The sequence below is a fragment of the Oncorhynchus kisutch genome, linkage group LG6 (genome assembly GCF_002021735.2).
Source record: "Oncorhynchus kisutch isolate 150728-3 linkage group LG6, Okis_V2, whole genome shotgun sequence".
Taxonomy (NCBI): domain Eukaryota; kingdom Metazoa; phylum Chordata; class Actinopteri; order Salmoniformes; family Salmonidae; genus Oncorhynchus; species Oncorhynchus kisutch.
In genome coordinates, this window is record NC_034179.2 from 82,155,370 (window position 1) to 82,169,809 (window position 14,440).

At 44.0% G+C, this 14,440-nt stretch overlaps 2 protein-coding genes across 3 annotated transcripts; one reads left to right on the top strand and one right to left on the bottom strand.

Moving 5' to 3' along the window:
• Positions 1 to 2,270: 2,270 nt before the first annotated feature.
• Positions 2,271 to 7,021, bottom strand: LOC109878677 (coiled-coil domain-containing protein 47). Of its 2 annotated transcripts, none has more exons than XM_031827946.1 (12): positions 6,991 to 7,021; positions 5,450 to 5,751; positions 5,231 to 5,323; positions 4,754 to 5,050; positions 4,602 to 4,667; positions 4,361 to 4,462; positions 4,124 to 4,234; positions 3,852 to 3,937; positions 3,627 to 3,685; positions 3,395 to 3,504; positions 3,075 to 3,242; positions 2,271 to 2,927 (listed from the first exon to the last, which is right to left on the bottom strand). In XM_031827946.1, exons 2-12 carry the CDS (start codon positions 5,741 to 5,743, stop codon positions 2,847 to 2,849), a joined length of 1,467 nt encoding a protein of 488 aa, XP_031683806.1. In that variant the 5' UTR covers positions 5,744 to 5,751; positions 6,991 to 7,021; the 3' UTR covers positions 2,271 to 2,846. The 2 variants fall into 2 exon arrangements, with proteins under 2 accessions (XP_031683806.1, XP_020326476.2); XM_020470887.2 differs by lacking the exon at positions 6,991 to 7,021 and adding an exon at positions 6,719 to 6,869.
• Positions 7,022 to 7,219: 198 nt separating this feature from the next.
• On the top strand, positions 7,220 to 14,312 carry LOC109888050 (DDB1- and CUL4-associated factor 7-like). Its single transcript, XM_031827948.1, has 7 exons — positions 7,220 to 8,229; positions 10,096 to 10,254; positions 10,466 to 10,577; positions 11,444 to 11,562; positions 12,377 to 12,586; positions 12,706 to 12,823; positions 12,925 to 14,312. Exons 1-7 carry the CDS (start codon positions 8,092 to 8,094, stop codon positions 13,095 to 13,097), a joined length of 1,029 nt encoding a protein of 342 aa, XP_031683808.1. The 5' UTR covers positions 7,220 to 8,091; the 3' UTR covers positions 13,098 to 14,312.
• Positions 14,313 to 14,440: the final 128 nt, after the last annotated feature.

The following is a 14,440-nucleotide window of genomic DNA, read 5'->3' on the forward strand; positions in this document are numbered from 1 at the left end:
CACATAGTATAACTTGCAGGACATTGACACCGAAAAATGTATTATTTAATTATCCTCGTACCTTCAGTTTTGAACTTCTTTACTTAGTTATATTATGCATACGGAGTACCAAAGAAGTTTCAAAAGAGCTACTGCACAAGGAAACAATTCAGTGACAACACTGCCATCGTGTGGCCAAACATGACACCGCAGGGAAACGAGACACATGATCACATACGTCACACAAGTAACAAGGGTTATGTTGAGAGCTGCGGGTAGTCGGGTTGGGGCATCACCCCCTTAAACAAAAACATTACTCCTGTGTGAGCGGACAATAACAAAATATTCCTTGCAAAATGTACATGACACAGTGCACATTCAGAACGATTTACTTTTACCACATTTTGTTTCTCATAATACTCCATAATGACAAATCTAAAGCAGGTTTAAACATTTTTGCAAATTTATTACAAATAAAACAACATTTTCATAAGTAATCAGACCCTTTACTCAGTACTTTGTTTAAGGCCTTTAGCCGCGATTACAGCATTGAGTCTTCTTGGGTATGACACTACAAGTTTGGCATAGATGTTATGGTTCCAGTCTTGGCTCTGGATGGCCCACTCAAGGACATTCAGACTTGCCCCCAAAGCCACTCCTGCGTAGTCTTGGCTGTGTGCTTAGGGTCGTTGTCCTGTTGGAAGGTGACCCTTCGCCCCAGTCTGAGGTCCTGAGGCGCTCTGGAGCAGGTGTCATCAAGGATCTCTGTATTATGCTCCTTTCATCTTTCCCTCAATCCTGACTAGTCTCCCAGTCCCTGCCGCTGAAAAACATACCCACAACAGGATGCTGCCACCACCATGCTTCACCGTAGGGATGGTGCCAGGATTTCTCCAGACGTAACGCTTGGCATTCAGTGCAAAGAGTTCCATCTTGGTTTCATTAGTCCAGAGAATCTTGTTTCATGGTCTGACAGTCTTTAGGTGTCTTTTGGCAAATTCCAAGTGGGCTGTCATGTGCCTTTTACTGAGCAGTGGCTTCCGTCTCGCCACTCTACCATAAAGGCCTGATTGGTAGAGTACTGCAGAGATGGTTGTCCTTCTGGGTTATTCCCCAATCTCCACATTGGAGCTTTGTCAGAGGGACCATCGGGGTCTTGGTCACCTCCCTGACCAAGGTCCTTCTCATGTGCATTTACCACAGGTGGACTCCAATCAAGTTGTAGAAACATCTCAAGGATGATCAATGGAAACAGGATGCACCTGAGCTCAATTTCGAGTCTCATAGCAAAGGGTCTGAATACTTTTATTGTTAGTACATTTGTCAACATTTCTATAAACCTGTTTTCACTCTGTCATTCAGTGTGTAGATTGATGAGGATTTATTTATTTAATGCATTTTAGAATAAGGCTGTAAAGTTACAAAATGTGGAAAAAGTCAAGGGGTCTGAATACTTTCCGAAAGGACTGTATGATGGGGAGCATTTCAGTTTGATGGTTGGTATTGTTTTTACATTACTTTTATGTCAGAGTAGGGTTGTTGTACATGTCCTGTATTGCCACATGAGCCTTTGACTTCAGTCTTTTCTCCAGATTCGCGGGACCCTCGACCTCATAGGATCTGGTCCTGGCACACAAAGATGGCTCTGCCATCTCTAATTTCTGTCTCTTGTTCACAAACTGGATGAGTTTGGCGTGGGCCCCATTCCCCTCAAGGATGTGACCTTCGCTTACCTCAATGACAACATCAAGGAACCCTTCCTGGCCAAGATGTAGTACAGTACATTATCAGTTGGCATTCAGCACTCTGCATTGGTAACACATACTGTCCAATGCTGACCATCCTTGTGTCTGGGTGTGATAACTAGCTTTTCTGCTAAAAAATAAACAAGAACGGTCAGGAAGACATGGAAAATAGTGTATGTATTACTGCAGATTTTTTTCATTGACCTTGAAGCACCCCTAATTAAATTGTCCTCAACATGACTTCCTAGGTGGGTTTTTGTTAAACTACAGTACTAGGTCATAAAAATTACAATACTTCCTCCCCAATAAGAATCAACTTGCTGGCAGAAATGGTGGTTTCCAAAAAAGGCTACTGTACAGTATAGGAGACAAGGGAGTTGACATTAAGCCCACCAGGACAGCTTAGTTTGAACTCAGTAGCCTAGACAATCTCTCTGCGGACTCAATCTTTGGGTCAAATTTAGCGCTAGACTTACCGTCCCATTGGTCCATTTATAATCACAAGACACAACTCTACTAAAAAAATACAGAAATGAGATTGTTCAATAGCTTCCAGTGCATTTTATTGTTTGCTTAGAAATTCACCAGACAGACAAAGCTTGTAAGGACTGTCACTTAGATATAAATTAAAATTGGATACTTTGCATCTCGTCTTGTAGCATCCACAGTGTTGACTCAAACAGGCCTCACATGCCTTCATTCCTATTAAAATATGAGCATTTTATTTCCCACCAAGAGGTGCAACCCCCAATCCCTGTCGATTCGATTAATAAGCTCATTGAGCCGACTTGCTTTGAAAAGAGCAATGAAGACCTAGGCAGAAGAAAAAGTCAAGACAGGAAAAAAACTGGCACGGGTCATCATGGCGACAGACTTGATATGCAAAACTCCTGTCCCTCTCGCTTGTCACTAGCAGCTCACTCACAGCCAAGGAAAACCCCACTCTGATTGGACAAAGTGTTTCCATGAGAACAGAAACAGGGAACCTGCTTGACACACCCATGAAGAAGGGAATGTCTGTGTGAGCCTGTGAGCCAGAACTGGGCGCTGAAGTGAGAGAGATGGATGGAAGCAGTGGAAACCGTCTGAGCTGTGTGATTGAATCCCTGTAGCTGTCTGTCCTCACATGGCTTTGACTTTGATCTGCTTCATCTTCATCTGCTTCTTCTCAATCTTCTTCTGATCACGACGTTGAGCAGCCTCCTGGAAAAGGGGGAAACACCATAGACAGTTAGAACAAGAGGTACAAAGGAGGTCAAGATGAACAGTGTGCTGTGTTCCCATGTGTAATGTTACAGTGTGTAGCGTTCCAGTGTGTTATTCTGGAAGGTGGGCTGTGGTGGAGCTGACCTCCAGGCGGCGCTGTCTCTCAGGATCCTCCTCGCTCATGATCCTCTCCTTCTCAGCCCTCTTCTTCTCCTCCCGTCGGGTCTGAGCAGCCTCCTGGCGCTGATTGTGGGTCTGCTTCAGGAAGTTCTCCTCCACACGGGCACGGTTCTTATCTGCCTTCTGTTTTCCCTGGAGGACAGACACAGAGAGAAAGAGGGGGAGCAAGGAGATGCAGTGATGGATGAAAGGAAGACTGTAGATAAAAAATTAATAAAAAGTCTGCCAATAGGCCAGATTGAGGGTGTACTAGGAGACTAGTGTAATTATCCTGCCATTCTCACCTCTCTGTTGAGGCGGAGCTTCTTGACCTTGTCGATGCTGTAGATGACCATGTTCATCAGGGGTAGCAGAGTGTCCATGTCTTTGGGAGACGTGTTCCCCATGCCAGGCACTACATGCACAAACACAGGAAAACATTTGTTAACATTTCATTCAGTCACTACGTATCAAATATGGTGAATCGGCTGCATGCCAAGTGTTGGAAAGCATTTCAAGTGAAGACAATTGGCTCACCATTAAATGTAAACAGCAGCGTCTTCTTGGTCTCAGGCAGTTTTAAGGGCTGTCCATCCCTGAAACACAAATGGGTTAGAAAGGAAGCTTCAGGTAACAGAAACAGCTGTACATCATTTCATAAGAGGCTTTAATACAAGACCAGAGGTAGGGGTGGAGTAAGGACATTGGTGTGATATAGTTCATATGTTGTGGAAAAACTGACTTGCTTGCAGGCACACTTACTCTTGCACAACTTTTGTACCAGAAAATTGGTCAGAGAAATGGATGGACTCGATCTTGTCAGCATGGTTGGTGATATAATGAACCATCTGAAAGACAAAGACAGTGGAAGGGTGAATGAAGGAAAACAAGGGGTCTGTCAAATTGTAGCACACTGTACTCTTCCAAGTCAAATTCCCCCACTACAAACAATAAGAGACCACTCTGCAATAGCCTAGTGACAAAGTCCCCACTGTAGTGAGTAGGCCACAACAGAGGTCCCCTCCCTTGCTCACCTTGCTGTCCATCACACCATCCGTGACCTCACCCATCTCTGTCAGGATGGCCAGGATCTCAGGAAGGCCGTACTTTGCCCCTGACTTGGGCTTGTCACTGCAGAACTCACTCTGGGGACAGACAGACACACAAACAAAGACAGGTCAATACATACACCCACGCAGCCTGAGGCTTATAGATAGTATTAGTGTCTGGAAGGCTCAATTAATGTAGAGTGATGTTGGCCCGCCCCTCACCAAGTCCTGCATCTCCTTTTGCATCCGGGCCATGGCCTTTTTGGTGCCCACAGCAAACACAAACGTATCCATGTCCTCATCATTCAGAGTAACTTTGATTTGCTACAAAGAAAAAGAGACAGAAATATACAGCAAGTCAGACAACAGAAAAGGTCTACCTTTAGGAAAGTATTTGTAAGCGCTGAGGTGAGTGACAATGTGACTGGTGATGTACATGTATGCAGGCATCATATGTACCCACCACTTGATCACAGACTGGCCTCATCATCCTGGCCAGTACATTCAGCAGGTCCTGCCTCTTCACAAACTGGAACAGACCAGAGAAAACATTGAAACAGCAGCTAGTTCTCACACAAACACTTTCTCTCTCTTACTCACACACACTGTAAATACCTTAAGCTGGATGAGCATGCCCTCACAACACACTCGACCTGAGCACCACAGGTTGTAGATGTGCTCATTCTCCTGGTTCAGCTTCCCGGTGCTCACTGCATCCTTACTGGTGCCATCGTCACCCACCAAGGCAAAGTTGCTCTCCAGGAGCTCTCGGTGGGAGTTGAACCAGGCTGTGGCCAGACGGCTGTTCTTGTTCTTGCCGATGATGTAGTTCATGATATAGGCCAGCAGGCCCGTCACCATTAGAATTTCCATGTAGTAGCTCTCCCAGCTGTTCTGAAGGTGGGCCGGCACCTGGAAGGGGAAGACGGACAGACTTCATCACCTTGACAACCACGACATTAAGGATGTTTGATCTTGGCACTCACATTTAAGAGGGATTTTCTTCTTGGTTGTCAGAGTACAGTTTAAGAAATAGGTCTGTAATCAATGGCTTCCTAATGGTCACTAGTCTGGTGTTAACAGTGAACTTACTGTGTGGATGATCAGAGGGTCTTTAAGGGACTGGCTGGGCTTCTCCATGCCATCAAACTCATCTGGATCGTACTTGCTGTACATGTCTTGATCCTACAACAATACAAAAAGAAATATCAATTAGTTCTGGCACAAACTAAAAACACAGTGCATGGGATAGTGTGCCAACTAAGTGGTCCCTGGTCATATGCAAGCTACCAGACCACAGCAGCCCCTAACCTGTGTATCGGAATCCTCAAAGCCGTCCTCCTGTCCGTCTTCCTCCAGCTCCACTGTGGCCTCATCCTCATCGTCCTCATCAGGCTGAGTAGGGGGGGCCGCACGGGGTGGAGGGGCCGTCTCTGGCTCGGCCGCAGTGTCCTCGCTCACATCCTCAAACTCAGCAAAGTCATTGTCGTCTGCAAAGTCTGCCAGGTCTTCCCCGTCGTCAAAGTCATCGTTGTAGCGTCCCCTGGAGACGGGCAGTGCCAGGAGAAGTAGCAGTGCGGGCAGCAAGAGGTACACACTCCTCATGGTTGAAGCTGTGCCAGCACATGCCGGAAAAGGAGAGGACAGGTGGGAGGAGAAGAGCAGGAGGAAGATAAGGAGGGAAAGGTCAATTCAGGTCAAACCAGGTGGGTTTGGAGGTGACAGAAGGTCAAACCAGCACTAGACAGAATGCCTCAGTCAGTCTCACACAGGCTGGCTGTCACAAAGATGTTTCCAACAAATACCTGCATTACTGTGAGTTGATTTAGTTACATGCCCAGGATAGTAACTTGTTTTTTTACAACACATATCTATAATTTCATGCCTCTTACATCCACTCCCACTGAAAAGGTCAACATCCAAGAGAGTGGTAGCTAGGTCTGGACACTGTCAAATTACCTACATCAAAAAGGTGTCAGTCTGAACGCCATAGAATCTATTCATCAATCGGACTGGACATGGACTGTGGTTATTGGTAATGACCCTATCATTCACAGGTCATCAATATTCTAAAAAATATATGGCTCGCGTTGCTTTCTTTATTGACACATCATTCTAGACACTGTAGTCCGATTATGCTAGTTAACTACCAGTTTAACCACAGCTACAAATATCTTGCTTCGCATTCAGGTGAGCTAACTAACGTTAGCTGTCTGCTGCTAGCCAAATCCACTCTCTGACTCTGTTAGCTAGCTAGCTTGACTTGGAGTGGCTAGCTGAAATCATAGAACATTTCAGATGGCTAAGATAACAAAGTGCTAGTAAATATGCAACCACAGTTGACAATTTCTGGTTAACTAACTAACGTTAGTCTAGCTAGCTAGATAACTCAGTGATTAGCCAACGTGTCCCATCCCCCCCATCTCTTCCCATTCTAACCGAGCAAGCTAGCTAACGTTAGCAACCAAGTTATTGCTACGCTATAGCTAATAAGTGGTTGACAATATAACAATAGACGGATTTATCAAGTTGAATCAAACTAAAGCAAAACAACACATGTAACGTTTGCTGTATGAATACCTATGGAGGGTTAAAATATGTTCCTATAGAAAACGCTGAGGTCGTCGTTAGCTTAACTGTTCAATTACAGTCCTCTTGACAGTAGATTATACCACAGAGTTTCTAAAAACCCAGAGGAGCAACCTCGCGAGACTTCCTGGACCGCTTGCGAAACAGACCAGGCCGGGGTTTGAGAAGTCAAATATTCTTCCTTGTTGATTTTCTCGAAATCTAAAGACACAGCCTAGATTCAAGCCAATGTTGTAAGTAGTTAAATATGTAATTACTCCAACCTTGTGAAAGTGACAAACTGACACTTTTTCATGTTCGTCAAAAACAACGTTATAGCAAAGAAGTGCCTTTGAGATGATGCTGTGCACATGCGCAGTTTGGCCGAGACGTTACCCGTTGACGTTTAGCTAGCCTAGTAACGTCGCCATGACACCGCCTTACAAGTGTGATTAGGCGTTTCTATTGGATAATCAGTTTATGGTGCTTTCAAGACAACTGGGAACTCGGGGGAAAACGAGGTCAAATAATAACACCAGTGATCTTCAGGTCGGATGCCAGAGTTTCAGAATGAGAATTCCGAGTTGCATGACTGTTCAAAAGTAGTTTCCCAGTTGTATAGAGTTTATCAAATTGACGAATATATATATTTTTGTGCATTTTACCTCAGCCTAACTCTTTTCCTAACCTGCTGAGTAAATTACCCTAACCTGTTACGAAAAGTTAATTGTGACATAAACTATATCCCTTCCAGACAAAATCCCTAAACAGAGTCCACCTCCCCTGTTACGCTGTTAAAATAGTTTTAAAAAACATATTTGCATATTTTCAGACTGGTGTGATTGGTATGATGATTTCCACACTTTAATGGGTTGATTGTGGTCTATGAGCTAGCTAGCGTCACACCGCCGACATTTTCTTCGATGGGAGGAGAGTGATCCCCCACACCTCTTTGTGGTTACAGCAGCAGTGTTGTTGAAGTCGGAGTCGGGTCAAAGCTAGCAGGGGACTCAATTCGAAAAGCAGGCTCACTTACCTGGATCATCAAATTCGAGCGAATGGCAAATTCAGACTATTGTCCGTAAGCCAATGTGTGTCTCGAAGCTACATTTAAGCTTTAAGGTTGCCTTCGTTGTCCGACAGTAATAGCTATCACGCGGTACAACGCGCAACTAGCTAGCTAATGGCGTTAACTGGGCTAGTGTAGTATCCATAACTAACGACTGTTTGCTAGCTAGCTGTCGTTTGACAGCCTTTGTCATTTGAACTGTTCAAATCTTCAATTCGGAAAGTCTAACGAGCCGTGGGGTATATTTTGTTCCAAGGAAACAGTTGTTTTGATTTATATAGGTAAGGATTTGATATACGAGCTCGTTTAATTAGCTATGTCGCTCCACGGTAAACGAAAAGAGATCTACAAATACGAAGCGCCATGGACGGTGTATGCAATGAACTGGAGCGTTCGTCCCGACAAACGCTTTCGCCTGGCCCTTGGAAGTTTCGTTGAAGAATATAACAATAAGGTGAGTGAGAAGATTAACTGTATATTTTTGTTAACCAGTCCCAGTGTAGAATCAGAACTAATAAGTTGGGACCACCGTGAATCCCACAATGCTGTGATGTGTGCCACCCAGAACAGATCTTCGTTATAAACAGAACCCAGAACAGATCTTCGCTTCTATGTTATAATAGTTCATCCCCAAAGAATGAACATGACCAAACACTGAATAAAAACAGTATGACGTGTGTTTAAGCTCTGAGTAGTATGTTCCTTATTAAATAGTACAGTCTTGGCCAAAGGTTTTGAGAATGACATAAATATGAATTTACACCAAGTTTGCTGCTTCAGTGTCTTTAGATATTTTTGTCAGATGTTACTATGGAATACTGAAGTATAATTACAAGCATTTCATAAGTGTCAAAGGCTTTTATTGACAATTGCATGAAGTTGATGCAAAGAGTCAATATTTGCAGTGTTGACCCTTCTTTTTCAAGACTTCTGCAATCTGCCCTGGCATGCTGTCAATTAACTTCTGGGCCACATCCTGATTGATGGCAGCATATTCTTGCATAATAAATGCTTGGAGTTTGTCAGAATTTGTGGGTTTTTGTTTGTCCACCCACCTCTTGAGGATTAACCACAAGTTCTCAATGGGATTTAAGGTCTGGGGAGATTCCTGGCCATGGACCCAAAATATCAATGTTTTGTTCCCCGAGCCACTTAGTTATCACTTTTGCCTTATGGCAAGGTGCTCCATCATGCTGGAAAAGGCATTGTTCATCACCAAACTTTTCCTGGATGGTTGGGAGAAGTTGCTCTCGGAGGATGTGTTGGTACCATTCTTTATTCATAGCTGTGTTCTTAGGCAAAATTGTGAGTGAGCCCACTCCCTTGGCTGAGAAGCAACCCCACACATGAATGGTCTCAGGATGCTTTACTGTTGGCATGACACAGGACGGATGGTAGCGCTCACCTTGTCTTCTCCAGGCAAGCTTTTTTCCAGATGCCCCAAAAAATCAGAACGGGGATTCATCAGAGAAAATTACTTTAACCCAGTACTCAGCAGTCCAATCCCTGTACCTTTTGCAGAATATCAGTCTGTCCTTGATGTTTTTCCCGGAGAGAAGTGGCTTCTTTGCTGCCCTTCTTGACACCAGGCCATCCTCCAAATGTCTTCGCCTCACTGCGTGCAGATGCACTCACACCTGGCTGCTGCCATTCCTGAGCAAGCTCTGTACTGGTGGTGGCCCGATCCCGCAGCTGAATCAACTTTAGGAGACGGTCCTGGCGCTTGCTGGACTTTCTTGGGCGCCCTGAAGCCTTCTTAACAACAATTGAACCGCTCTCCTTGAAGTTCTTGATGATCCAATGGCAGATATAGGTGCATTCTTACTGGCAGCAATATCCTTGCCTGTGAAGCCTTTTTTGTGCAAAGCATTAATGACGGCATGTGTTTCCTTGCAGGTAAGCATGGTTGACAGAGGAAGAACAATGATTCCAAGCACCATCCACCTTTTGACGCTTCCAGTCTGTTATTCAAACTCAGTCAGCATGGCAGAGGGATCTCCAGCCCTGTCCTCGTCAACACTCACACCTGTGTTAACGAGAGGATCACTGACACCATGTCAGCTAGTCCTTTTGTGGCAGGGCTGAAATGCAGTGGAAATGTTTTTTGGGGATTCAGTTCATTTATATGGCAAAGGGGGACTTTGCAATTAATTGCAATTCATCTGATCACTCTTCATAACATTCTGGAGTATAAGCAAATTGCCATTATACAAACTGAGGCAGCAGACTTTGTGAAAATTAATATTTGAGTAATTCTCAACTTTTGGCCACGACTGTATATCGAGCTGTTTCTGATTTAATTATTGTTGTTTCTCTTCAGGTGCAGATTGTGGGTCTGGAGGAGGAGAGTTCAGAGTTCATCTGCAGGAACACCTTTGACCACCCCTACCCCACCACCAAGATCATGTGGATCCCAGACAGCAAGGGTGTTTACCCAGACCTGCTTGCCACTAGCGGGGACTATCTGCGCATCTGGAGGGTATGCATGCACCCACAGCCTCCTTGATACTAAATCATTCGTAAACATAATAGATGTCATGTTGGGCGCTCCTTGGCCTGCACCCTCTTCTAACTATTGTGTCCCTCTTGCAGCACCTGAAGTTGCACTCTAGCTCAGTTACTTGCCCAGGAGGGACTCTTTTCTACGTAGTTGTAAAGCATCTCATGGCTTGTTAACTCTTACCCCTTAGGTCAGTGAAACAGAGACACGTTTGGAATGCTTGCTGAATAACAACAAGAACTCTGACTTCTGTGCCCCACTCACCTCGTTTGACTGGAATGAAGTGGATCCTAATCTACTGGGTAAGAGATGGGGCATATGCATATAGTAGAGCTGCGACTATAAACCGAAAATGATTGACACCGACCAAATATGGACATTTTGCTGATCTCGTTCATTACAGCAAATAACCTATAGGTGCCCTAGTAGAGAGATGTGAAGTTTCAAATGAAATATGTTTGCTAATATGGGTGATTTGTTAATACAACAATTGACAGCTACAACATTCAAAGTAGTAGATTTAAGAGTAATATAACAAATAACTGTGGTGCACATTAATGTTATACACTTGTCATTCAAGTTATCGTGATAATTTAGTCAATTTATTGTGACATGGATGTTTGTCCATATTGCCCAGCTCTAGCATATAGTCTATTGGTTTGCTGTCAGTGTCTACAGCATGTGTGTCAGAGTAAGTAGCGTATAACAGTTTAAATACAATCTCAAATAGCTGCGTGTCACTTTTAAAATCTGGGCATCGTCACATATTTCATCAAATACATGCTGGGTCTAAATGAATTGTTTACAACTGTTACCATGGACACCGCTCTGATATTCCCACAGTCGTGCATTACATTCTGTCAATGTTACAAGCCATGGCGCCACCAAAAATAAAACACAGCATCAAATGAATGGTGCTAAAGTGTGAAATGGAGGGTGTGTGATAGGCAGTCTTTGCAGGTCTGATCTGCTATGCATTTGTTATTATAATGTTTATACAGGTCAAACTGGTAGTCTTTTCAACATTCTATTGAGCTGTGGCATAATGGAAATAGATACCTGGGTATAAAAGAAGCCTGTCTCAAATGAGCGCTGTTTGTGTTTAACAGTATGTCTTGTTTGGTAAGTGTCCGTGTTTTTAATCCTGGTTCTGATCTGTCCATTACAGGCACCTCCAGCATTGACACCACCTGTACTATCTGGGGGTTGGAGACTGGCCAAGTGCTGGGCAGAGTCAACCTCGTATCCGGCCACGTCAAGACCCAGCTCATTGCTCATGACAAAGAGGTGTGTGAGGGCTGAGGGGGAATATAAACCTTGCCTTGTAAGTTTAGTTTGCTTGTATGAATGAGTAAGTAAAGGCTAGTTTCTGTGAGCAGGGGCTAGAACCTGTTCAGGGAGCAGAACCGAAAACCGGAAAATAATGACATTTTTTTGAGGAACGGAATTGAGAACGAAACTGGTCTCTAGTGTTCCGTAACAGAATCCTTAATTCCACATCCTAAGAACCGATTAATAATGTTATTTTTTGTTCAAAAAATATTCCTAATGTCTAATATTTAATGATGTAATTCAGTGAAGTTACGACTCTAAAGGTATTCTAGTAAATGGCCTAAACACATCCCAATTCACATGTTTAGCGCTTCAAACCAAGCCCCCTCCATGTCCACCCCTCTCTCTCTCTCTCTCTCTCTCTCTCTCTCTCTCTCTCTCCACCCATGAAATTGTCTTATCCTGCACCTGCACTTAAATGGCCAATTAAACATGTAAACAAATAGCTTACACTCACACCGCAAGCTGCTCCATCCAAACTAATTTATGAAGCAAATGAATGAGCTAAATGTGAATACGGTTTATTTTACAGCCTAAACATTTTACCAAAAGGAGCAATATGAACCGTTACTTTTTTGGGGTTCCAACCAGTTCAGAATTTTATTATGCTGGTCGGATCACTGGAACAAAACAAATAGGAGTTCTGTTCAGAACAGAATGATTGGAAAATAATTTTGGTTCCAACCCCTGGTCATGAAGTCTGAAGGTGTGTCTGTGGGTATACCAGTGTAATAACTCTGTATGTTGGTGGTGTTCTCTGTGTCTGTAGGTGTATGACATCGCGTTCAGCCGTGCAGGCGGTGGTCGGGACATGTTTGCGTCGGTCGGAGCGGACGGCTCAGTACGCATGTTTGACCTGCGGCACCTAGAACACAGCACCATCATCTATGAAGATCCCCAGCACCACCCCCTACTGCGCCTCTGCTGGAACAAACAGGACCCCAACTACCTGGCCACCATGGCTATGGACGGCATGGAGGTCAGTCTATTTTACTCTCTCATTCCTCTTTCAGTTTGGTATTGTCCATTCTCTCTTTGTTGCTCCCTCTCCTTACCCCTATCTAATGTGTTATCTCTCTCCTGTGCTGTGTGTCTCAGGTTGTGATTCTGGACGTGCGCGTTCCCTGCACGCCGGTGGCCCGCCTCAACAACCACCGGGCCTGTGTCAACGGCATTGCCTGGGCTCCCCACTCCTCCTGTCACATCTGCACTGCAGGTAAGGCACAAACAGCTTGTTCACCAGTTCACCTTTCCTCAGACCCCATTCTAAGTCTTCTCACCTTCTCCCTTCAGCGTAATAATAATGTTTTTCCTCAGCCGACGACCACCAGGCGCTGATATGGGACATCCAGCAGATGCCCAGGGCCATCGAGGACCCTATTCTGGCCTACACAGCCGAGGGGGAGATCAACAACGTCCAGTGGGCCTCCACCCAGCCTGACTGGATCGCCATCGGCTACAACAACTGCCTAGAGATCCTGCGGGTCTAAAGCCAACCTTTACCTCAGTTGTGGATGTGGAGGATGAGGACAATGTGTGGATTCAGAACTTGGACATGTTTTTTTGAGTGGAAGTAAATCTTGCAGGACTGCCTCAAACCACTACTCTGTCCTGGCTGATTGATGTACGTATGGGAGGCGGTGAGAACTTTGTCCCACTCCACAATGTCCTGGTTTACTCTGTTTTTGATAGAACTAATCCCTTTGTCAAAAGGAGTATGTTGTCATCTTTATTTATTGTTTTGGTAATCATCAGTGTCTGTACAGCGCCAAAATGCATCCGTGGGTTCAACAATTCTAGATGGTAAATTCATTATGGAGTGAAACAGTGCAGTTCCAACTGAAGACTGCCTCTTGAGTGTGTTTAACCTGTTTTAGCCAGCAATATGACATAACAACATATTTAGGGTCAGGAAACTGGATTTAAAATGACACTCCCTGTCAGAAAATGTCATTTAGGGTAATCTGGGTGTCTTTCTGAACTGGTTTGAATCCAGTTGTAGACTTCTGAGGCCTCAAAATAATTCTAAGTATTTTTTTACATGGTTTGCTGGTACCAGATCACTTCCATGATTATACTGTGATAATCTGACATGTAGTGAAGTAACTGAAGTGTTATGGTTCAATACCACAGGAAGTTGGTGGTACTTTAATTGGGGAGAACAGGCTTGTTCTAACGACTGGAGCGGAAAGGGTGGCATGGTATCAAATACATATAACACATGGTTTCCAGGTGTTTGATGTCATGCCATTTGCTTCGTTCCAGCCATTATTGTGAGCTGTCCTCCCCTCAGCAGCCTCCTGTGTTCAACACACAGTTGCATGTCTCAGTTTGGATACTTTGCCATCTGCCCCTTTGGACTAGACCAGAACCTACCAAAAACAAGCTTCATAATGTTTTCTTCATTTTGAGTAGAGTTGCTTGGAACAACTATTCCAGACTGTGTGAAACAAATATGTTTACTTAGCCTAGTACTGAAGGAGAGTGAAACCTTTTTCTCATCTCGCTCTCCCTATCTTTCTATTGTTCTCTGTACTCGAAGGTCAACCCCCCCTTTTTGCATGTTTGTACAAGGGGAAATGTACATTCTTATAAATATATGAACCAAGATATTGATAAGGCAAATCTACATGTAGTAGCTTTTTTTCATAAAAGTTTGTATTACCAAATTTGCTCTAACTAATAAATATTCCTTCATGTGTTTATGTAGTTGTCAGTGTTATTTGCATCACTGAATACACACTGATAGGTCAGGATGTCATGATTTATTTAGGTGGTCATAACATCACTTCAATGTGCAGATGGCAATGTATTGCAGTGAGCAGGTATAGTT